Source organism: Maylandia zebra, linkage group LG11, assembly GCF_041146795.1.
Source record: "Maylandia zebra isolate NMK-2024a linkage group LG11, Mzebra_GT3a, whole genome shotgun sequence".
Classification (NCBI taxonomy): domain Eukaryota; kingdom Metazoa; phylum Chordata; class Actinopteri; order Cichliformes; family Cichlidae; genus Maylandia; species Maylandia zebra.
In genome coordinates, this window is record NC_135177.1 from 17,083,060 (window position 1) to 17,108,281 (window position 25,222).

General features: G+C 41.2%; 1 protein-coding gene across 4 annotated transcripts in view; it reads right to left on the reverse strand.

The window, feature by feature from the left end:
* The window catches only part of klhl32 (kelch-like family member 32), a 41,345-nt gene extending 16,355 nt beyond the window's left edge, over positions 1-24,990 (reverse strand). The window contains exons 1-5 of one of the 4 annotated variants that reach the window (XM_004541625.4): positions 24,801-24,990; positions 23,378-23,493; positions 19,401-19,578; positions 7,463-7,570; positions 1,469-1,567 (exon numbers count right to left, since the gene is read on the reverse strand). In XM_004541625.4, the coding sequence (XP_004541682.1) occupies positions 1,469-1,567; positions 7,463-7,570; positions 19,401-19,578; positions 23,378-23,400 (408 nt within the window). In that variant the 5' untranslated portion in view covers positions 23,401-23,493; positions 24,801-24,990. Of the gene's footprint in view, positions 1-1,468; positions 1,568-7,462; positions 7,571-19,400; positions 19,579-23,377; positions 23,494-24,266; positions 24,353-24,800 lie in introns of those variants that run through there. The other 3 variants (XM_004541626.4, XM_004541627.4, XM_076889859.1) reach the window with 3 other exon arrangements.
* Between the last annotated feature and the right edge of the window lie 232 nt (positions 24,991-25,222).

Consider the following 25,222-nt stretch of genomic DNA (forward strand, 5'->3'; position numbering starts at 1 on the left):
CTATAAAGCCATGTATCAGATATCTTAGACTATTTCTGTTCCACAGCAACCTCCACCTGAGTTGCTTTTTATTTACAGCAGCGCTTCGCTACATACCCAGAGGACAGTAGGCCGACTTTGCTTCTGTTCTAACACATGCATCTTGTGATAAAATGCATGAAACACACGTCAGCGTGGCCCAATTCTTGAAATGATCTGGCCTGAGGTACCTTGCTGTAGACGACAGGCATAAACCCAGCAGAAGTGTCCTTGAGCAACAGCACTAAACGCTTCCTAGGTCTGGGGCTTGCATCCTCTAACTGACCTTTAAACATTCACACTAGACCATCAGTAGATGGAAGAACTGCAGCACTGACTTTGCGGTCAAGGTATTTAGAAGAAATAGCTCGACATTTTTCAAGACACACCAATTTTTTTTTTTTTTAAAGATGAAAAGATTGATCACAGTTTAATTTCTTTAGACACAAAGACCAAAACAGAGGGAGCCTGTCTCTGTCAAAAGGAAAACAATGAAAAAAACAGTTAAACTAGAGGCACCTCTGCATCTCACTAATTAACACATTATAGCCTAAGTGAGCTTGACTAACAACAACAGTGCAGAAACAGAAGTTAACACATACACTGTTGTTGTAGAGGTTTGAACCCTTTGGAATTTTTACATTTCTCAAATAGGTCCTAAAACATCACCTGATTTTCACACAAGTACCAAAAGTAGAAATTACCTAATTAAAGGTAACGACAAAGAGATTGAAGAAAAGGACTCTTTGATCCAATTCTAGTCATTTGCTCTTTTACTGGTTTAGATGGGGACATCATGTCAGTATTTTAATATGCAAGCAGTCAGTATCAATATAATCACAATAATCTTGATATAAAATTGCATTATTTTCCTAACAAAGGTGGCATGCCTTTCACACACCCTAATAGAACAGAATAGAATTCAACTTTTCTATTCTATTCTATTAGGGTGTGTAATAACGTGTAATTGTAATGTGTAATTAGGGTGTAATAACTGCAACAGCTCACAGTTCTTACACATAATATCTTCATTTTCATTTTCTGAAGGGAAAAAAAGCAAAAAATCTATAGTAATGAAAGAAAACTGGAAAGAAACACAGGAGATACTTGACAGTTTGGATAATGATTTAGGAAATGTGTAAAATGACCTATGTAAGCTATTCAACCCCAAGTAAGGTGACTCATTTGTAAAAATTCCCCCGATATAACTGGCAGATAGGATCAAACGGAGCAACTGTTCCTGAGTGGACCATACCTCTCACACATCAGTGTTATTACCAGATTTTCATTAACCTGATGAGGATTTTGTAGCATGAACCTGTTTCTGCGCTGATTTCTTTTCCTAATGTCCGCAGTTCCCAGCTCACACACAAGGACACCAGAACATGTGAACGTTTGTGTGCATGCGTGCATTCATGTGCGCGTGTGCGTCTGTGCTTTGTGCACGCACCTGGATGAGGTAGTGTGAGCAGAGGCTGAGGAGCTCCAGCAGCTGAAGGTGGCTGCCTGCAGACAGGACGTCCTGGATCACTGCTGGCTCCAGCAGAATCTGGTTCAGAGCATTCAAACAGGGTCATTAGGTTTCTTTTTTTAACATTTGTGTCTGAGTGTCCGTTTCACTGCAGCTGAGCTCTAGGTTGTTTTCAAGTGATGCCTTTTTCTGAACTTTAGTACTGTACTGTATATTATTTATTGATAATCACTGTTTCTTTTAACTGTTCAGGTTCAGGCACACGTTTTTATCTATGGTATGCAGAATGTCTGAAGAAGTCACTTGGATGAATGACGAAATGTCGAGATGAACACATCCAATTTTCTTGGAACATTTCAGCAAATTCCCTCTGAAGAACCACAAGATTTCTGGAATAATGTCTTTAATATTTATCCATAATGCACCATGCTACATTTGATAAAAACTAAACACAGCATTTTAGCCCAGAGACATTAATCCAGCTATCAAGCATGTGAGAAAAAGAGGATTTATTTTTTCATGTCCTAACACATACAACCTTAGAACTAAAAAAAAGTATATATATATTTGTAATTTCTTTCTTATTTTAACTTTAGTTGGGCTAAGTTTGATTTCTACTGGTTAAATGTAAAAATGTTTCGGACACTGCAACAGATGATGCGGAAACAAAAACAAAAAAACCCTGCTTGACCATTGTGCTTGATTTGCCATTATTCTCCTTGCAGCGCAGCAACATATTCAGGCAATTGTTTCTGCACAGATTCTTCCAAAATGCTTCCTGTTTAAATGAGCAGCGGATGAAAATTATGCACTGAAAGCTTCCTTCTGTTTCCTCCATATTACCCACCCATATGCAACATAACGCTCTGTAACGCAGCCAGTTCGTTCTCGTAAGCTCTTAGGAGCAGAGGGGTGGAGAACTGCGCAGAGGGTGGCATCACTTAAATCGTAACCCAGTCAGACTAGACACCATGCTATCTCCCTCATCCTGTGGAATCACCTGTCCCACAGTTTAGATTGGTTTTAAAAACAAACAAAAAAAACAACCTACAAAACCTTTGATAATCCCTTTAGCAGCTCTGCCCTACATATCCACAGAGCTGTGACTGCATCAGCAGTGAAAGTGTGAAAAATGACTTCATCGTTTGTCTCTCTCACCCATCGGTACTGTTGCCACAGTAATGGACTGAACATTGTTTAGCAGGCCTCAGGAGTATCAATTTTGCTGGAGCCTACTGATTATTTATGAATCTGAACAACAAAATGAGCAGATCTGAATACAAATGTGTTACTTAATTCTACTGCATGTTTGTCCATTCAGTCTACATGATTGCTCTCACTGCATTATAACGCATTATTTGGCCACTTTAGGATTCATGTAAACACTTCATTTGAAATCATCAGGCTACTTGTTTATAATAGTATAATATACAACCACTTAGAAAATATTCCCAGCAAGCCGCTCTGATAAAAAAAAATTTCTACCCTCCTTCTCCACAATTAGCTGCATCTGCACATTCCCATTTATCACAGTATGGTTTCCTTCCAGGCCTGGGCAGCAATCCAGTTAACAAGCCGCACCATCTATGGGCCTCGTAAGCTTAACATATTAAGACAGAGAGCAATAGCAAGTGGTTTTCGCTTCATTAACAAGAATCTAGATACACTGAGCTAGAGAAGAAAAAAACAGCAGAACAGAGCAGATAAAAATGTTGATTTGAAAAAACTAATTTCCAAGCACCTCTTCATCTATTCTGTGACTATGAACTGAGGAAAGCATGCTATCAAAAACATCAAACCCCGCATTTTTTCCCTTTTTCACTCAATCAGCATCCTGTCAGGCAGCAGCAGCAGCAATGATGACTGTAATAACAGTAAGTGAACTCTCTTCATATCGTGCTCTCCTATCCACTCCAGAAGCCCACTACAGTTAGAGCACCTCTACCTCACACAGCAGAAGTCAGTTTTATAACTCCGTGCCCGCTTCAGTGTGGGAGTACAATGAGCTCTTGTGTAAACCAGCAGTTATTGCCGCTTACTAGCTTTCACCTGGAGGAGATATAAAATGGAAGAAGATGCGTGTAAGGCAGAACGCATGTCCTCTGCCATGTGATCTGGTACCGTGTGGCTAATAAAACTGTGGCAGCGCTGCAGGATGTTTAATTGATTGAGAGATCCGCTGTGGTTGGCAGCCAGTAAAAAAATAAAAGAAATCCTATGAAGCTACTGATGGCATGCCTCCTCCTTCACCCTGCTGGCCTATGACATGTGGCTAAAGGATTTTTAGTAGGTCATTATTAACGGTCTGGGGGTAAGCTTATTGCCCTCATCTCATCTGCTATCATCTCCTCTGGGCAGACAGGAGCTGAGCCAACCAAAGCGGGGCAGCTTGCAAGCCTGCTGTTGACCTACTTACACTGGCTAACCGACTCACTCTTTGCTCATTTCCACTGTGGAAATAAAATTAGGAGTAATTACAAAGTTCCTGGCCTCTTGGTACACAAAATAAGCCGCTGGGCTGCTTAGTGAAGCAAGAATCATTGGCACAAAAAATGTCAAGAAAGGTTTACAGGAATTCTCACGCACTCGTTCTTTGTCGACTGGGCGACAAGACAAGGACATGAACTCACAAGAACCTTTAGCACTGAAATGTAATTGTGTGCTCTTCTGTTTTTATTTTAACCAGAGTGGCCAGGGCAGGTGCATAGTTCATAGTTCATAGTAAAAATCTGATAAAGCACCTGCACACTCAGTCATCCAGCGGTAGGAGCTTATGCTGCTGAGATTAAAGAGGTAATCTGCAGAATCCATGTTTTTATTTAGTTTTGTGACATATTTGGCACTGATAGAATATTAAGTTATTTTCAGCTTTAAAGTAAATGTACAGTATTTGAGTATTTCACATTTGTATGCTGTTTTTATACTCCCCTTTAATTATAAAATATAGCCAGCACATAGGATTTTTAATCTACTAACATCAGCTTGGTCATCTTATGAACTACATAATGCTTTTTGACAGATAACCCTCTGGCATTCAAAGTAGTCAAATTTATCTTTACTTTGACCAGCCACAGCGTCTCTACTACTAGCAAAAACCAGGCCCCTGGTGCTTGTTCGCTTTGCTAATATATGAAAACACAGATGTGTGTTCATTTATCATGTTATTATTTTTTTTATCTTATTTTTATTTATTATTTCACCATATATAGTGAGACAGTAAAAACTGATTTTCATAAATAATAAATACACACATTCATTGTTCTTAAATCAATTACCAGCATCACTGTTTGATGAACACTTATTTACAGGTATGCATGACAACACAGTCCCAAACTGCAAAAAACTGTTTGGCAAGATATTTACTAACAAGCAACAATATATCTGTGAAGGTTCTCAGTCATCCAGGTCATCGTAGTCTAAGGAGCTTGGAAAGAAAAGCGTCTGGACTTCTTTAAGTTACTTGAAGACGTTTCACCTCTCATCCGAGAAGCTTCTTCAGTTCTAAGGTCAAATCACCTTATCATGTGATTTCCTGAGGTCAGATGGCCCAGGATGTGAGTGGACGTTAAGGCGTCTGGGAAGGGAACTCAAAACTGGATTATAGATTATAGATGGCAGACAGTTGGTATCATAAACCACCGCCTCTGTTCAAAGATGGTCGCTCACAGTGGACGTAAATGGCTTCTTTCTCTCCTCTTTCAAACCATCTGTCCTCTCTGTCCAAAATGTGAACGTTGGCATCCTTGAAAGAGTGACCTTTATCCTTAAGATGCAGATGAACTGCTGAGTCTTGTCCTGTGGAGGTGGCTCTTCTATGTTGTGCCATGCGCTTGTGAAGTGGTTGTTTGGTCTCTCCGATGTAGAGGTCTGAGCATTCCTCGCTGCACTGTACAGCATACACCACATTGTTAAGTTTGTGTTTAGTTTTTGTCTGAGTGTGTTGCTGGGTCTGAAGTACACTGGGATGTCGTGCTTGGAGAAAACTCTCCTGAGTTTCTCTGATACACCGGCTACATAGGGGATGACAATGTTGTTGCGTCTGTCCTTCTTATCCTCCCTCGCTGGTGTCTGATCTTCTTTTCTGTGCATCTTTGCTGACTTTATGAACGCCCAATTAGGATAGAAGCATGTTTTAAGTGCTTCCTTTACATGTGTGTGTTCCTTCTTTTTTCCTTCAGGCTTAGAGGGAACATGTTCTGCCCGGTGGTGTAGGGTCCTGATTACCCTAAGTTTGTGTTCCAGAGGGTGATGGGAGTCAAAGAGGCCTTAACGTCCACTCACATCCTGGGCCATCTGACCTCAGGAAATCACACGATAGGGTGGGACCAGGTTTCACAATGAGCTCACCTGAAACCCTGACTGATTGTGACCCACACCCGCTTTCATACCTTGGCTCATGTGATTAGGTAGAGGATCATCAGGGGTCCTTTGTCCCTCTTTGGGGTGAAACTCCCACTGGGTTTAAATCTGGGACTCTCCCCCATTTGACCTTAGAACTGAAGAAGCTTCTCGGATGAGAGGTGAAACATCTTCAAGCAACTCAAAGAAGTCCAGACGCTTTTCTTTCCAAGCTCTTTAAACAACAATATACATGTACATGTAAAGTGTATATATCAAAGAAGAACAGCACTGGAATCAATTCTGCAAATATTCTTCATAGCTTGTTAGCCAGTTATGTTGTGTGCTGCTATGCTAGCTGAGGGAGTTAGTTTAGTGTTTGGCTACTGTCTGCCAGTACTAAGAACATGCTGGTTAGCTTAGCATGCTGAGTAGCTGCACTGTGCTTGCTTATATAGCTTGGTTAGCTTGGCTAAATAAATTTGCTAAACCACTTGAGCGTTTATGTTGTCTTTATACGGTGTATTTCAGTGAACAGTAGGGAAAACAAACATAACTTGCATCTCAGAGATTGCTGCTAGCCAGCCCATTTACTTGTTTTCTAGGACTGTATATTTAAAAAATGGATGGATTTTGTCTCAGTCAAACAGTCAAGATGTGACTGAAGTCCAGACTTTCAGCTTTAACTCAAGGGGTTTAACAGAAGTATCTTTTTAACAAAGTGAATTCCAAAGTGGGGGCCAGTACTGCAGGTAGGCTGTAGTAATAACAGAAATTCAGTGTGAAATTATTTACAGTTGCATATTTATATATGTAAATTAATTTGTTTAGATAAAAAGTGAATTAAAACTGGTAATAGGAGGTTGTTAGTTTGTGATATTACTCATTGCTCTGACCTAAATTTACTTACTTTTGTATTGAAATTTGCATCCAGGTGGGTCACACATGGGCTTTAACACTTTACATATGGATGGGTGGTGATTTATAGCCAAAGGACTGTGTTGTTTATGTTTCCTGAATAAAACAGTCAAGGAAATACATCACTTTCTCTTGTATTTTCATTGGAGTGAAGATTTAAGTTTGGGTGGGCCCCAGGGGATTTTGTGGTTGCTTGCGTTATTACTGTATATTTTTATATTAAAAACATATATATTATTTCTTGCACTACAGGTTAAAGCATTTCATTCCAGAGAGGTTGCAAATTTAAAGCAACGAAGGCTGATCAATTGAGCAGGCCTAGACGTCCAAATGAGACGAAACTGCCAATCAGGCAAATGGGATCAGGCAATGTAGCTTAGCCTTGAAACAGTGTAGAAAGTAAGGCTGATTAGGCAGCCAAATAAGGATTCAATAAATCAGAGTCAACAAACTATGTCACCTGGCAGAGAACTTGGTTTCTAAACCTAATGATACATCAGAACAATTTAACAGTAGTAGTGGACGTTCACCCACAGTTTAGCAAATGTAATGATATGTACTGATAAATAACTTTCTGGATATTAATCTAAAAATTTCTGTGTGGTGTACTGTGATTTCTTTTCATGAGATTTTCTGTCGACAGCATTTCCATCTCTGCAAATGTTGTTGTTGTTTTGGGTTTTTTTTGTCAGTCTGCTCACGATGGCTCAAACTCACCTGTCCAGTGTAAGCGAAATCTAAAGCGTGCTTCAGTCCGACGCTGGTCACTCCCTGCAGAGTCACTTCATCTGCCTCGCTCTCCACCATGCACAGGCTGAACATGGCCTGATGACACAGAGCCAAAACATGGAGGTCAGCTGAGGGAACATTACATTACACATATTTCATGTGGCATTTTCTTTCTTTGTTGAAATAAAAGAAGCAAACACATATAATACTGTATTAGAAAAAGTCCAGTGATCACAACCATTCACATTTGTTTCTCCAGTCTTTCAGAGGTGGCTCTGGAGGTTCATCATATAAATATCTGGAGGTTACGACACACTTGAGAAAAAAAAACAAAAACAAAAAAACAGCCTGATAGTTAATCAAAACCTGCCAGACGCAGCATCCTAGAACCCTTTTCGTATTGATTTACCTGCCTTGGCTCTGAAGGTCAACAGAAAGAAATAGCACAATCAGTACTTTCTGTTATACCCCTCTGTCTTTCCCTCATCCTGTCTCACACACACACACACGTGCATGAGCACAGTACATGTCAAACTCCATGTGAAATCAAAGCCGTGGACACAGCATCTGCAGTCTGGCCCTGCTGTGTGTGAGTCCACCTTGCTGCTCGCTAATCAAAGCTATTGATTGGTGTCACACCATGAAGGGATGACAGCGCTATTGATCACGGCCAACCAGCAGTGCGCAGCAGTGTTGAGGGGAAGAGAGAAAGAAGGCGTTTTACAGGTTAAGCATGGCCATGATGACGATCATCTGCTACCTGTCACCTGAGTTCTGAGCTAGAGTAACGTTATACCATCTTTAAATGTGGTGTCTCAATGTTTCTCCTGTAATGGGACAAACAGCACCACTAAACCGCTTTTGAAAATTAATTCCAGCTGTTTCTGTATCCAAAGTTTCCTTGCTTTTCAGGATAGTGATCTTAGCTAACTTGCAATTTTAAAGTATCTTTTTAATCACAGTGCAATGTGCAACACGGTCGCTCCACTCTATCTCCACTGAGACGCTGGTGTGTGACAGCATTTTAAGCTTCAAAAGCCCCCGGGCTGCCTGGTTATCGCAGGATCTCCTTCTGTTGTGAAAGCCACATTCATTTCGCTTATAATGAATGTGGCTTTCCCTGATTCATAGCACACATGAACTTTCACCAGGCACCAACGCCCACCCCCTTCTCTGGCAAATGGCCCTTCTGTATTGTGAGCATGATGTGAGAAATAGGCTACGCTGAGTTTTAAACCAGTGTCTGCGTATCTGTCTTCAAAGCTCAGTCTTGTTGATTCACCACCCGGGATGTGATAGCGGCTGAGCTTTGGTCTGTCTGCAAGAACATAAAACACACACAAAAAAGCATTGAGACACAAGCAGGAAGTAAAGAGTGGAGGACAAACAATATAGACTGCCTACGATATACAGAGACAGGGCACCCTGAGAAGTGCTCATAGAGTTGTGTGCCTTCAGCATGAGCGCTCCTGACCTTGGTGAAGGAGCTCAGGGAGCACTGGTGGTGACGGATGGCTACCCTGATTTGGGATATAGATCTATCGCAGAGACACATTGCGCCACAGAGCCATGCTCGCTGCAGTCGTTTCACACACTGCTGCAGTGGGGGTGTAGCGTTGCAGTTAGCCTGACCCGCTGGCAAAATTTGTGTGTGCCTGCTTGGCCTGATCATACCATAGAGGACTCGTGACTTCCTCACGCACCCAGTGAAAAATTACAGTATTCAGTCTGAGAAAAGTAGTGGTTTATCTCCAGGGAAGGAGACTACACTTGCAAGTATGTTTATTAGAAAAGACCAAAAAGAATAGTTGACTGTATTTGGTAAATGGATGATTTTGCTTTTTGGGGCACTTCTAGGGCTGCCATGATTAGTCGACTAGTCACAATTACGTCGACTATCAAAATCGTCGACGACTGATTTAATAGTTGACGCGTCGTTTGAAGCTTTGTAAGATCCCAAAAGACGCAGGAATGAGTAGTAGGATTTAAGAGTGTAATAACGGAATGAAACAGAAGATGGCAGCACTGCATGTTCAAGGATGCCAGCTGCCGTTAAACCCCAAAGAAGAAGAAGTAGCTCTGTCCCAGAATTCATAGCGCGGCCCAGCTCAGTTTCCAACAATGGCGGCAGCTAGTTAGTTTTAATGTTATTCTTATTATTCTTTCTGGGTCGCAAAATAAACGTTTAACACATTTTCAGGTGAGAATGTAGCTGTGTAAACCTCAAATATCTGCTCAGTTTATCAAGACACCACATATTTTCAAAAGCGCTCCGACGTTTTCAGAGACGTCTGTTACCCACTAGCTCGATTGCTAGCCGGGGGCAAGCCTCACTAGAGCCCGTGAGAACACCTGTCTTTCGCTACTCAGGTTAAACATATATAAGTCACTTAGATAACTTAAAAATGTTATTGTTTGGCTTTGTTCCGTGTTTTATTTGTTCCTGAGTAAATCGGTTTGGCTGAGATTAAAGTTATAGTTTTTACACAGCTGAATAAACGTCAAGCAGACAGCTGATTATCAGAAGTGTGAGATGCTCGAGAATATACTCCGGTGTCCTGTTATATTTTAGAGAGCAAGGAGTTTATTAAACCGAAACAATCTGCAAATTTCATTAAAATTTAATAAACTATCATCTTGTCTTTATTTTTAGTTAGCACATACCTTAAACACTTAAAGCTGGAAGCTAATGATAGTTATATGAGAGCAGATGCTGCTGGTGCAATAAGCTGTACGTTTTATGTCCAATGGATGAAGATCTGATTAGTCGACTAATCGCAAAAATAATTGGTGACTAGTCGACTATCAAAATAATCGTTTGTGGCAGCCCTAGGCACTTCACTTTAATATTTCTATTTTACACTGATTCTTATCTTACAATAGAGAAACAAAAATGTCTTCTTTTTGTTTTAACTGAATTTTACATTAAAAATGTATGCTGGTCTTCCAATACTTTGAAAAGAAATTAGTTCTGCCCTCTACCTGGCTACCTTTATGATGAGCGTGCACAGTAATTAAAAAAAAAGTGGAGTAGTTTCATATACAACAACAATATCCCATTTAGGAAGACATTCTCCAATTTAATCTGTGTTTTTGCTTTGTGAGTGTCCAGTGGAATTTTCTTATAAACCTTTCAGACTGCATTTGTTTGTTCTTCTTTGGATTTTTCTGGCATTTTCCTATGTTCCTATGTTGCTGGGACCTTTAGATCAGAGAAAATAGTATTAAACGAGACATGTCTACACTTTGGTACTGCTTGGTAAAGTTTAATTGGAATGTTTGTTCCATAACTGCTGCAAGCTGTTAAATTGCCAGAGGCTCAGCTGTTAAGCTTTTTAAAGACCAATGTGTGTATCAGTGCATTTGGACTGAATCTGCCAACTGCTCTCGTTCTTGGTGCCAAGAAATGAGGAAGGTTTACAAGGATTCAGAGTACTTAGACTTTTACTTAAGACTGTGCACAAAAACTTGTGAAAACCATTCATTTGTTAATTTAACCTTCCTGTCCTTAACTGCCTCAGTAGAAAGAAATAAACATGGTCAGCATTTCTATGGTAAACTGCGTGGTGATTTTGTGATTGGATTTAGATGCTTAATATGTTTCAAAGTAGTGCTCACAGAGCACAACATAAAGGAAAGCTCACCACAAACCCAGGATATCAGCTGATATATAATTAGGGATGGGTACCGGTATCCGGTGCCATTATGACACCAGTTCTGACATAAACGGTAGTTTATTTCGGTGCTTTTATTTTTCCTGAGATGTCATACACTTTGGATTCTAGCCAATCATTTTACCTTTGCAAGCGTAGTAGGCGGGCCCAGGTACGTACGTTCTTTTAGAGCAGAGCTACAGATTAAAAATGCCCAAGGCGAAGCGGTCAAAATCGTAAAATTCCTGTATTTGTATAGCGCTTTACTAGTCCCTAAGGACCCCAAAGCGCTGGGAAACAGCTAAACATGAGAGGTTTTTAGACAAAATTGGTGTTTTTTCCATTGATTAAGCACTGCTTCCAGCCAAGAGTGATACCATATATGCCCTATAGCTGCAGAAAAGGCTAACATTGTTATCTTTTTACAAAAAAACAGCTAAACATAAGAGATTGTTGGACAAAGTTTGAGTTCTCCATTCTTTAAGCACCGGTTCGAGCACCGTTTAAACACTGGCACCGTTTCAAAAGTATCGATTTGGTACTGGTATCGGATAAAACCTAAATGATACCCATCCCTATATATAATTGGCAAATCTCATTTGGAGCACATTTTTTCATCTGCAAGCCACTCTGCAACCCACAGCTCCTGTTTTGGATGGACTGGTATCGATACTTACAAAGTGCTTGAGGATCAGTATCTTGTTTGATACTTCAACATGCAGACAGAGGAGCCAGGGACCAAATCACTGACTTTCTGATAGGCAGACAACCCACTCTATATGAGTCATGAACACAGTTTAATGCTGCATTTGACTTAATCTGTCTGTGTCCTTGAATCCTGCCCAATTCTGTGCCAGTGCACATGGAAGGGCTGGGAAGTTGCCCATGCCATCAAATTGTAACTTTTGCTGCCCTATTGCCCACGTCTCTCTTGAAAATGACATTTTAACCTCAATGAGACTTTTTCACCTGGATAAATAAAGGATAATAACATAAATTCCAGGAGATTAAAATAAAAGTCTTTTTTTGACTATAGTGTTCCTATCTGAACCTTGATTGCTATAAATAAACAAATGATTAAGAGCAACAGTTTGTTTATTCTTGACAGCCACTCTGTTCTCCTTTCTACTTCATAAAGAAAGACCTTGTAGTAATGATTCAACTGCATCTTTACATTTTTAATGTTCAAGATTCAAAATTCTTTATTTGAATCTGCATCACTCTGTAGTTTGTAGAAGCACCTTTAGAAAAACTTGATAAGTGATACAGTTTTGCCCCATACTTCTTTACAATATTAATACATCAGTACACTGAGGTTAGTGGGTATTTATATATGCATAGCACAGTATTCCAGTCAGGCTGAGGTCTGCAGCACCTTGATTCTTTTCTTTTTCAGCTGTTCTGTTATAGACTTGTTACTGTGCTTGGGACCATTGTCTTGTTGCCCAGTCTAGGCCAGGCTTAGGCTATGGGACAGACTGCCTCACATCTGACTTCAGTATACTCTGTTATAAGGCAAATGGTAACTGTACTGGTTCTTATATACAGTGGGGCAAAAAAAGTATTTAGTCAGCCACCGATTGTGCAAGTTCCCCCACTTAAAATGATGACAGAGGTCAGTAATTTGCACCAGAGGTACACTTCAACTGTGAGAGACAGAATGTGGAAAAAAAAAAAAAAAATCCATGAATCCACATGGTAGGATTTGTAAAGAATTTATTCGTAAATTAGGGTGGAAAATAAGTATTTGGTCACCTCAAACAAGGAAAATCTCTGGCTCTCACAGACCTGTAACGTCGTCTGTAAGAAGCTTTTCTGTCCCCCACTCGTTACCTGTATGAATGGCACCTGTTTGAACTCATCATCTGTATAAAAGACACCTGTCCACAGCCTCAAACAGTCAGAATCCAAACTCCGCCATGGCCAAGACCAAAGAGCTTTCGAAGGACACCAGGAAAAGTATTGTAGACCTGCACCAGACTGGGAAGAGTGAATCTACAATAGGCAAGCAGCTTGGTGTGAAAAAAATCAACTGTGGGAGTAATCATCAGAAAATGGAAGACATACGAGGCCACTGATAATCTCCCTCCATCTGGGGCTCCATGCAAGATCTCATCCCGTGGGGTCAAAATGATCATGAGAACGGTGAGCAACGATCCCAGAACCACACGGGGGGACCTGGTGAATGACCTGCAGAGAGCTGGGACCAAAGTAACAAAGGTCACCATCAGTAACACACTACAACGGCAGGGAATCAAATCCCGCAGTGCCAGACGTGTTCCGCTGCTGAAGCCAGTGCATGTCCAGGCCCGTCTGAAGTTTGCCAGAGAGCACATGGATGATACAGCAGAGGATTGGGAGAATGTCATGTGGTCAGATGAAACCAAAGTAGAACTTTTTGGTATAAACTCAACTCGTCGTGTTTGGAGGAAGAAGAATACTGAGTTGCATCCCAAGAACACCATACCTACTGTGAAGCATGGGGGTGGAAACATCATGCTATGGGGCTGTTTTTCTGCCAAGGGGACAGGACGACTGAGCCGTGTTAAGGACAGAATGAATGGGGCCATGTATCGTGAGATTTTGAGCCAAAACCTCCTTCCATCTGTGAGAACTTTGAAGATGAAACGAGGCTGGGTTTTCCAACATGACAATGATCCAAAACACACCGCCCGGGCAACAAAGGAGTGGCTCCGTAAGAAGCATTTGAAAGTCCTGGAGTGGCCTAGCCAGTCTCCAGACCTCAACCCCATAGAAAATCTGTGGCGGGAGTTGAAAGTCCGTGTTGCTCGGCGACAGCCCCAAAACATCACTGCTCTCGAGAAGATCTGCATGGAGGAATGGGCCAAAATACCAGCTACTGTGTGTGCAAACCTGGTAAAGACCTATAGTAAACATTTGACCTCTGTTATTGCCAACAAAGGTTATGTTACAAAGTATTGAGTTGTATTTTTGTTATTGACCAAATACTTATTTTCCACCCTGATTTACGAATAAATTCTTTACAAATCCTACCATGTGGATTCATGGATTTTTTTTTTCACATTCTGTCTCTCACAGTTGAAGTGTACCTGTGGTGCAAATTACTGACCTCTGTCATCATTTTAAGTGGGGGAACTTGCACAATCGGTGGCTGACTAAATACTTTTTTGCCCCACTGTAGAACACCAAGTCAGAAAGATGAAAGCATATCTGCCTGTATCTCAATCCTGAAGATTTATGAAAATATATAATATAATAGTATAACTCTATATTATTTTTAGATGAGAACATTTCCAATAAAAATATTAGACCAATGGAACAATTTTACAGTCGTGTGAAAAGTATTTACGAACCTCTTTGCAGCTCTGTTTTTCTTTGTTAGCAGCCATTAACTGATAATCAGCAACTGTGAGCACCTCTACAAATGCAAAAGTTTTGACTGTTTCCTGGTTTGGAGGATCTTAACACAATCCTAAACTCTTCCCAGGAGTGTATGTCCCAGAACATTTATTTTAAGCTCAGACTAAACAATGCTCAAAACACTGCAAAACTCCCAAGAGCTACATGTTAGACTATACAGGCCTCACTGAGCATATTAATATTAAAGTTCTTGAAAATATAATTTGATAAAGACTCAACAAGAATGGCTTAAAGTGTTGCCAGGAGAAATTCTTTACATATAAAAAAAACATGGCAGCATAGCTTAGGTTTGTATCTTGAGTTGTATCTCAAGAAATCACAAGACTTCTGGAACAGTGTTTTTTGGACAGACAAGCCTAAAGTGGAGCTTTTTGGCCATAATGTATAGCACCACTTTGGTAAAAATAAAACACAGCTTATCAGCACAAACACATCACACCAACTGTCAAGCATGGTGATGGAGGGGTAATGATGTAGCCACAGGATCTGGGCATCTTGCAGTCAGTGACTCGACCAAACTTCTCTCTATAGAGCTCAGGAGGTAGAGCAGGTCATCTACTACTCAGAAGGTTGGTAATTCGATTACTGGCTGTTCCAGTCTGCACGCCAAATATCTTTGGGCAAGATACTAAACCCAATTTGCTCTCCAGTGATCTATCAGAGATTGAATATGTATGAATGTTAGATAGAAACGTTGTATGAATGTGTGAATGAGGCAAGTTATATAAAGTACTTTGAGTGCTCAGATAGAGTAGAAAAAAAGCTACAGTGGGGCAAAAAAGTATTTAGTCAGCCACCGATTGTGCAAGTTCCCCCACCTAAAATGGGTGGGGGAACACATAGGATGTGTCCCTATAATAAAACACTACAGCCTCCCCCACCATTCAACAGGCTGGGGCGGGGGTCAGAAACAAAGGAATGTCTTGGATCATACAGTTTGAACCAAGACTTACAAATTTAAGTACAATAATGGCAACATTTAATAATTTGACTCCAACAGACACAAGCCTGAAATGTTCTTTTCTTTAAAGCTGTAGGTACAGTGGGGCAAAAAAGTATTTAGTCAGCCACCGATTGTGCAAGTTCCCCCACTTAAAATGATGACAGAGGTCAGTAATTTGCACCAGAGGTACACTTCAACTGTGAGAGACAGAATGTGAAAAAAAATCCATGAATCCACATGGTAGGATTTGTAAAGAATTTATTCGTAAATCAGGGTGGAAAATAAGTATTTGGTCAATAACAAAAATACAACTCAATACTTTGTAACATAACCTTTGTTGGCAATAACAGAGGTCAAATGTTTACTATAGGTCTTTACAAGGTTTGCACACACAGTAGCTGGTATTTTGGCCCATTCCTCCATGCAGATCTTCTCGAGAGCAGTGATGTTTTGGGGCTGTCGCCGAGCAACACGGACTTTCAACTCCCGCCACAGATTTTCTATGGGTTTGAGGTCTGGAGACTGGCTAGGCCACTCCAGGACTTTCAAATGCTTCTTACGGAGCCACTCCTTTGTTGCCCGGGCGGTGTGTTTTGGATCATTGTCATGTTGGAAGACCCAGCCTCGTTTCATCTTCAAAGTTATCACTGATGGAAGGAGGTTTTGGCTCAAAATCTCACGATACATGGCCCCATTCATTCTGTCCTTAACACGGATCAGTCGTCCTGTCCCCTTGGCAGAAAAACAGCCCCATAGCATGATGTTTCCACCCCCATGCTTCACAGTAGGTATGGTGTTCTTGGGATGCAACTCAGTATTCTTCTTCCTCCAAACACGACGAGTTGAGTTTATACCAAAAAGTTCTACTTTGGTTTCATCTGACCACATGACATTCTCCCAATCCTCTGCTGTATCATCCATGTGCTCTCTGGCAAACTTCAGACGGGCCTGGACATGCACTGGCTTCAGCAGCGGAACACGTCTGGCACTGCGGGATTTGATTCCCTGCCGTTGTAGTGTGTTACTGATGGTGACCTTTGTTACTTTGGTCCCAGCTCTCTGCAGGTCATTCACCAGGTCCCCCCGTGTGGTTCTGGGATCGTTGCTCACCGTTCTCATGATCATTTTGACCCCACGGGATGAGATCTTGCGTGGAGCCCCAGATCGAGGGAGATTATCAGTGGCCTTGTATGTCTTCCATTTTCTGATGATTGCTCCCACAGTTGATTTTTTCACACCAAGCTGCTTGCCTATTGTAGATTCACTCTTCCCAGTCTGGTGCAGGTCTACAATACTTTTCCTGGTGTCCTTCGAAAGCTCTTTGGTCTTGGCCATGGCGGAGTTTGGAGTCTGACTGTTTGAGGCTGTGGACAGGTGTCTTTTATACAGATGATGAGTTCAAACAGGTGCCATTCATACAGGTAACGAGTGGGGGACAGAAAAGCTTCTTACAGACGACGTTACAGGTCTGTGAGAGCCAGAGATTTTCCTTGTTTGAGGTGACCAAATACTTATTTTCCACCCTAATTTACGAATAAATTCTTTACAAATCCTACCATGTGGATTCATGGATTTTTTTTTCACATTCTGTCTCTCACAGTTGAAGTGTACCTCTGGTGCAAATTACTGACCTCTGTCATCATTTTAAGTGGGGGAACTTGCACAATCGGTGGCTGACTAAATACTTTTTTGCCCCACTGTACCTACAGCTTTAAAGAAAAGAACATTTCAGGCTTGTGTCTGTTGGAGTCAAATTATTAAATGTTGCCATTATTGTACTTAAATTTGTAAGTCTTGGTTCAAACTGTATGATCCAAGACATTCCTTTGTTTCTGACCCCCGCCCCAGCCTGTTGAATGGTGGGGGAGGCTGTAGTGTTTTATTATAGGGACACATCCTATGTGAAGGTTCTGTTTTCTTGTTTAGTAAACTTCCTGCCTTTATGACCCTTTGGTGAGCAGGAGGTCACACAAATGCACCCCCAAACACAAGCACACACACTCACGGGCACCTACACACACACACACACACACACACATGCATACACACACATACAAGGGCCCGACACACCGCAATGGGTGGTGCCAGTGTAAACTGTAACTGTATTCAATAAAAAGGCTGCAAGGAAGGCTGTTTATTTGAAGTTGGCTAGGAAACAGGTGAGGAGCGTTCAGCTCCAAGAGCCTGGTGGACCAGCCTCCATTGCTAGCAAGTAAAATCGATCGATTGCTGTTCGTCTTGCTTCGTTAACGGGAATAAGTCTCTAAACCCGTGGGGCCTGTGGAATCACAGACCCAACAGTGTCAAATTCTCATAAATGAAATCAATACAGCTCAGTTAAACAGAGCTCAACTCTTTCCACAGGCAGTCCATGTAGTGTGTTGTACCTCTGTGCATGCAGTCCGGAGATATATAATATGCAATGCAACTGCCTAATGCGACATCAGTGCCACAGTAGTACCTGCAAACTCCTTTTCTAAAGTATTCAGAAGAAAAAACTAAATAAGCTGTTGCTACTATAAATACCTGAAAGGGGAATTCACAAACTTTCAATTTTGTATGCAGCAGTGAATCTATTTCCACTTATTTACAGCTTGCTACAAATAGCACAGTATACATTGAATCCCCACGCACCAACTTCCTCACAGGGATCAACTTACAACAGATGCCATTATCAAATCAAGCTATATTGGATTAGACAGAGGAGAGATCGTCTATAAATGATCTACAGGAAATACCGATCAGTCTTTTAAATAGTGTTGTCACAAAGCAATATATGACTTTTACTTAGTGTAGTTTGTGACATTTCTATTGAAAATAGTGACTGTTTTTTGGTAAAGGCTCCTTTCTAACTGATGGGCGAACAGACAACATTTTGTGTGTGGGTACTTTCTCGCTGTCAGCGGTGTGCTTGTGAGGCTGGTGTGACTGATTGTGGCTGTATCTCGCCAAGCTGTCCAGACGTCTTAGTAATGTGATGGGACTGGAAGAGGCAGGTGACACATTCAGGACAAGTTCCAGGTACACAACTCATGCTTGGTCAGGTATTTCATTACAATCCCTCATGCCCGCTGGACTACATAATGTGTTCTAATCACTGCAAAGTGTGCAGGTGTTTGCCTGAGTGTGAGAAGACTGAGACGTGGAACGAGGGGGAAAACACAGTTGCTATTCCCCACACAAGGCCCCTTCATCTCCTCAGTAAATGAAGTAAATGAAACCCAGCGGTGGAGTCAGATGACAAAATGAACATAATGTTGTTAGGCTGCTCCAGAGGAACAGAGGAGCGGAGTGAGTTTTTCTTGCTTACTGTAGCAGGCTGATCTAATAATCCGAGCGCTGGAACAACAGTGTTGCTCGGCTCAGCTGGGACTTGAAAGAGCAGCATTTAAAAAAGGAGCCGAAGAACAAAAGGAGAACAAATGTGAAGGGGATGAACAAAAGGAGGAGAGGAGTGTGACTCGCCCACCCTCGACTCTCTTCAGACAGAAGTAAAAAAAAAAAAACCCTACAAACACACACACACACGGGAGGAATAATCCCCGGGCAACTTGGACATATTTAATCTGCCTCTCATTTTCAACAGGGATTAATTTCTACCTTCTAATCTGCTTGGTGTCCCTGAATTAAATCTCATGTGTGCACTTTTCCCTGTGCGGCCCATCTGAGGAAATCTCCTGCCTGGCTGTCTGACAGCACAAGCCTAGCTAAAGCAACGTATGTGGCTTAAAAGGTATCAAACACTCGGGCTCGTTCCAGGTGGGTTAGTGAAAGACGTGTAGCAGTTGGTGTGACATATAATACACCATGTGGGCTTGCAAACATGACCAATTTTCCAACCAAACACTTCTACTACTACTCTGCTCAAGAACTTCATTTATTGGCAGGATGAATTGTTTTTGAGATCTCTAACATGAACTAGACTCACCCTGAAGTAATCGCTGCACGCTGCTAGGACGGCTTTGTGGGCGTGGAACTTCTGCTCACCGGCAACCAGAGTGACATCACACAGCAGGCCATCCTTCCTCTGCTGGTTGAGGGCAGAGAGGACCGAATCCTGGTGCGACTTTGACTGGCAGAGCCTCTGTCCTGTCAGCATCTCCCTACTGGTGTACAACACACAGACATACAAAACAGATGTTGGATTTTAGTGGATTTACTAGGTAAGACAAAGATTTTGTGCTAATGATAATAAGCAATAATAATTTATCCTTTACCACAGATGGATTAAAACAAATTAAGACTTTTCTGTGAGCAAACATTTACAATAAATCTAAACAATTCCATTCATTTTAACCACCTTGACAGCACAATAGTAACATATATCCATGTAAAACTCCTACCTTAACAAAAATCTCTATTTTTTTTTAAATATATGTAATGTGCACAGCAAATACATGAAAAATCATAACTTTTTACCCCATGTCCAGTGGTGAAAATCACACCAAACAACTGAAATGAAATGCTCTCACACACACTCCAAGAATTAAGCTAAGGAACTACAGCAAGCTAACGTTGCTTGCTGTATCATTATTATCCATACATAAAGTATCTCTTAACCCAGTTTCCTCTACCTTTTACCACACCACTGCAACTATATCAGTATCCATTGATTACTTTACTATTGGTGTTCAGACACGTATTGACAACTACTATAAATGTCAGACGCGCTAAAACTATTATTAGTCCACACAGGATTACTCTTATTGACGATACCCTATTTTTTCTCTTCCACCACCGTGAGGCTGATTTTTCTTGTTTTTTACTGAACTATATGGAACTGTTGGTTTTCTGCCATAAAACTCTCTAGAAGTGGCCACAAAACCCAGAGGATGAAGACATTTTTGAATAATTTGGCAGCATGGTGGTGCAGTTGGTTTAAATCTCCTGATTATCTGGGGCCTGCTTAGCTTGTTTGCCTGCTCATGTTTCCTTGGGTACTCCAGCTTACTTACACACTCCAAAGACATGCATGCTAGGTTAATTAGTGATTGTAAAAATGGCTGTAGGTGTGTCTTTAAGTGCTGCATGAATTAGTGTGTGAAAAAGCTAAATGTGGCTTATAGAGTAGAATGGTTCGAGCAGTCAGACCAGAAAAGTGCTATCTACATGCCAGTCCAGTCCATATTAATATGAATTTAATGTCCCTGTACCTAGAATTTAGTGTGGCTTTTTGAACATTAATGATTCCCAGGCGATAAATTGTAATTATTTATCCTTGGTTTTTTCTCTAGTGAGGCATTTGTTGCCTCCATGAGGTTATTATATCTGCTTTATAATTACATTATTTGTTATCTACAACATTCATTAGCCTTCTCAGAATTAAATGTAAAGACTTTGGTCATGCTTTAACTTTTCTGGTTAGTATCATTATTGGCACATAAGCTTGTCCCATATTTTTATTTATGATAAAACAGTGGCAAAGCATCCCTTTCTGTGAATAGAATATGCACAAATATAAGTGAATTTCCAAAACAGTTGGGATGCTGTGTAAAATGTGAACAAAAATGTGCAAATCTCATACTCATGTTTCATTCACAATAAAACATATGATCAGATATTTGAAGTCTTTGCAATTTTTCATCAAGGCACATTATTCTGAATTTGTTCCACAATATGTAGACACAGGTTTTTGCAGAATGGTGCACCTCATGTCACTGACCTGTTGCCAGATGACCCACTAAGCTGCTAAATGTTCCTCCAGTTGGTTTGTTTTTCTGTAACACTTAGTTTTCCAGCCTTTCGGGATGCCCGTCCCAACTTTTTGGAGACGTGTTGCTAAATTCAAAACGGACTAACATTTTCATGAAATAGTAAAATGTCCCAATGTAAACATTTGATGTGTTTTCTATATTCTATTGTGAATAAAATATGAGTTTATGAGATGATTTATCAAAGACTATGCACAAAAACACTGATCTCGTAAGAAAAAAGGGTGGTTTATCAGATCGCGCTACTAGTTCATTTCCATCTACAGTCCCTGAACAGGTACACCCAAAAGATTAACCAGGCTGCAAAATATTAAACATAAACATCCACAGGACTAGCAATAATTTGAATAATATAATCAAATAGCCTAAAACCCTTCAATCAGTCCCACCCACAAGATACAAACACATTCATAAGTGCATACACCCCATTATTCAGTTATCTTTAATTTCCATTGTTAAAATTGCATCAGAAATTTAGACAAGTGACTCAATCAATGGCTTGCCATGATTTACATTTTTGCCATTCCCCCACCCTTACAAAAACAGCGCTTCCTACCCATCAGCGTCTATCTCACAGTTTAGCTGACAGGATAAACGCGCTGACCACAGAACATGTCAAAATGAGTTTTCCCGACTGGCAGAAAGCTGAGGATCCATGTAACAGCAAATATACCCCATTTTCCAACTCATCCTCAGTCCCTCTCCGCTTATGCCCATTCATAAGCCAGTCTGTCCACCCAAATCCATCTATGTCCACTTCCAGTCCTGGCCATCACTTTAAATTATGCTGCCTGCCAAGAGGCTTACTCTGTCACCTTCATGGTGATGGGGTGTAAGACAGAGGAAATAATGGGCGTGTGTGTGGGCGGATGCGTTAATGCGCTCTGGGATTGAGGTAGGATAAAAGATGACTCAGGTTGTTTGTTTGGTAGGTTTGGTTTTTTTTTTTTGGGGGGGGGGGGGGGGGATTGCCATAATTTAAAGTAAAAGGTTTTTACATTCCAAGAAGAGAGTATAAGGATGAAATGAACATATTAGGACAAAACTGTTAGCCGAATGGTGAAAACTAAAGCAACACAAGAACAATAATGTGGCTAAACTGCCCTCAGAATGGGTCATATTGCAAAAGAATCTGTGTCCTACATTTCACAGTGTGTCATATTTTGTTTGTGTTACAAAAGTTGCAATTTACCAGCTCACAAAAAAATAAAGAAATAATGTTATCAGAGGTTATTTTTTCTCTAATTACCCAAGTATGATGTGTAAAACAGCTTTAAAATTTAAAGTACACCAATGTTTACTCTTAAAGTACCACCGCAAGGACTGCAACAGTCAGAAATGTTACGATGCCATATATGTTGGCTTTAAAAGGCTAAAAGTAGATTTCAGTTTGAAAATAGTTTATTGCAACATATTCTTATTTCTTGAAAAGGCCAAAATCAGCACTTGATTATTTCTCCCTGCCTCCGAGCTTCATTTAGTGTCCAAAAACTATTAAACATATAAATAAACCACAGAGTCGGAAGGCTAGGTAATGAAGCAATCAGTGTAGATGCTGGAGTTCTTTTTCCAAGTAAATCCCACGTGCAGCATCCTGCTGCTAAAAAAAGACTCCCTGATAACACAATAAAAAGATGTTTCCTTCTATTTGATTAAACTAAAAGAAAATACAACTGTGACCTGTTTTTGAAGGTTTAGTAAGTAGGTTTGGTACAACGGATTGGGCTCTTAGGTAGATAGGTGGATTGTCGCTCGTATAACCTTGTCTACATCCATATATTAAGTTAGATAAAAAAAGACACTGAATGGACAGTCCAGGAGAGAGAGAAAGATAGAGAAAGCTAGTAGAGCCTGCGCTCTCCAAGCACGGTTATTGAACAACAAATCGATCCTAAATAGATCTTTCTCAGCTTAAAATAAAGAAGTGAATAATGTCAGCATTGTTTGAAACTGTCAGTTGATTCTGTGTTTGGATTCTCATTAACATAGCAGTTTTCTAGTCTAGCTGACCACTCAAAGCACTGTTACACCAGTAGCCACATTCACCCATACATGCGTACACCAAACCACCATCCTTCCAATCAATGAACAGCCCGCTCTACCTCCTGATAAGCCACAGGAGGTGCATACACAGTAACGGTTCCTTAAGGGTTATTGTCTATTTTTGCCATGAGCTTTAGATGTGCGGACCTACCTGAGGCTCGGTTCAGAAGGCATACCCTCTTACAAAGGAAGTTAAGATGGAGGTGGAGGGGAGGTGCTATGTGGCTCCTGAGGACTGTAGTCTCCTCACTGGGCACATACATCAGCCTGATAGGACAGAACAGCATGTCAGCTTCACTCAGTCCATCTACTCAACAAAGCCACAATGTGACAGCCTCCTGTGCGACGTGTGAAGGGATGCTACCACACGTTACGCCTAATGCTGACTTCTCCCTTCTCTCCATTCTCTGTTGACTTTGACAATTGTTAGAGCTGTTCTTTGAAGGCCTTTTCTTGTAAAGCCCGGGGACTGCGACAGCCACAGGCAGCTAGGCTTCAGTGAAGTGAATCAACAAGGTCAGCACTTCTCTGAACAAGCTGGGAGTCCAAATTACACCAAGTCCTTCTGGTGTAGCTACAACCTTGACATAATGTGCTACACACCTGAATCTTGATATCCCACAGATAATGTCCAGCAGCACAGAGAGGTCACTCGGAAATCCAAGCTGCTCTGGATACTCTGATTGAAACCCCACTCGCTTAGTGTACAAATAATAAGCTGACCTGGGTCTTCTCATACACCTGTTTTACAGAAGCAAGCCTCTGTATGTTTGCAGTTTATTTGATAGAGCCGAGTGTACTGCTGGTTTAGGTGTCATCCTCAGTGAGGTTTACTTATCGATCCATTCACGACTGACCTTCAGATGTATAGCCACAGGTAAGTGTTACTTACATTACCCTTGAGTCCAGCTGAACACATGCTAAAAACGTGTGATCAAAAGCAAATAAAATTGGAAATCATAACTTCCTTGTCTCCCTAAATGTCTTCAGTGCTGTTAGAATACGAGGTTTTCATAACATATATCTAAAAATTATCTTACCAAGTGAAAAAATGAGCAGTGGGAGAGGTTAAACACGTCCGGAAGGCGGATAAATTTAGGATCTGATAATCGCAACAACTAGGCCATTGTTCCCTGCAAAACACTGTAATCTCCTGACCGAAAACGACCACAGTGCAAATGTTGTCTTTTACGCACAGAAGACAATTAGGATTTACGCACGAAAAGCGCGCGAGGGAGCTGAATTGAGGAGGAGGAGGAGGAGGGAAGGTTTGGGTTGCCAGATAAGCAGATACCCTTAGTGCATTAAGTGTCACTTTGAAGAAAAATAATAAGAAAAAAAGCTCCCAGCTGTCAAAAGGTCTCCTAGCAACAGGCCAGCGCCTCGGTCCACAAACTACGGGGACGGTGAAGAGAGCAACCTCTCCTGTGCGAGCAGAATATCCTGTTGCATCCTTCGCAGAGCACAAGCACACGATCTGTACCAAATCCTACCCAGAGCACCTCACGGCTTTGGAGGAATTTACAGTATTCACCCCTCCTCCTCCTCTCTCAATGTGCCACAAGCTTACGCACCTCATATGAATGTGTTATGAGTCAGTCCCGTCCCCCTCTGGCGGCGCCTCCGTTACAGATCATTTGATCATTTGATGTCCGAGGTTGGGCTCCTTTTTTTAAAATCAGCTGCGACACGAAGGGAGGGTGCAGCGGCGACCAGATGCGCAGGGTTATCAGCAACACTTTATTGGTTACACTGTAGGACCTAAATTGTTACATTATAACCCCGCCTCTCCACGGCAGGTCACATGAATATGGACACAGTCGGGAGAGAGCGCCTCCAGGTGGATAATTGAGGCATGGCAAATTGTTGGGGATGCCTCTGCGTGTGCTACATGCAGTATTGTAGACACTACTGGGACACCAGGGGTCCTCATAGGATTTCCACGGGGTGCCCGGCAAATTTGGCGATACTACGCTGCTCCACTGAAAGTAGCAAA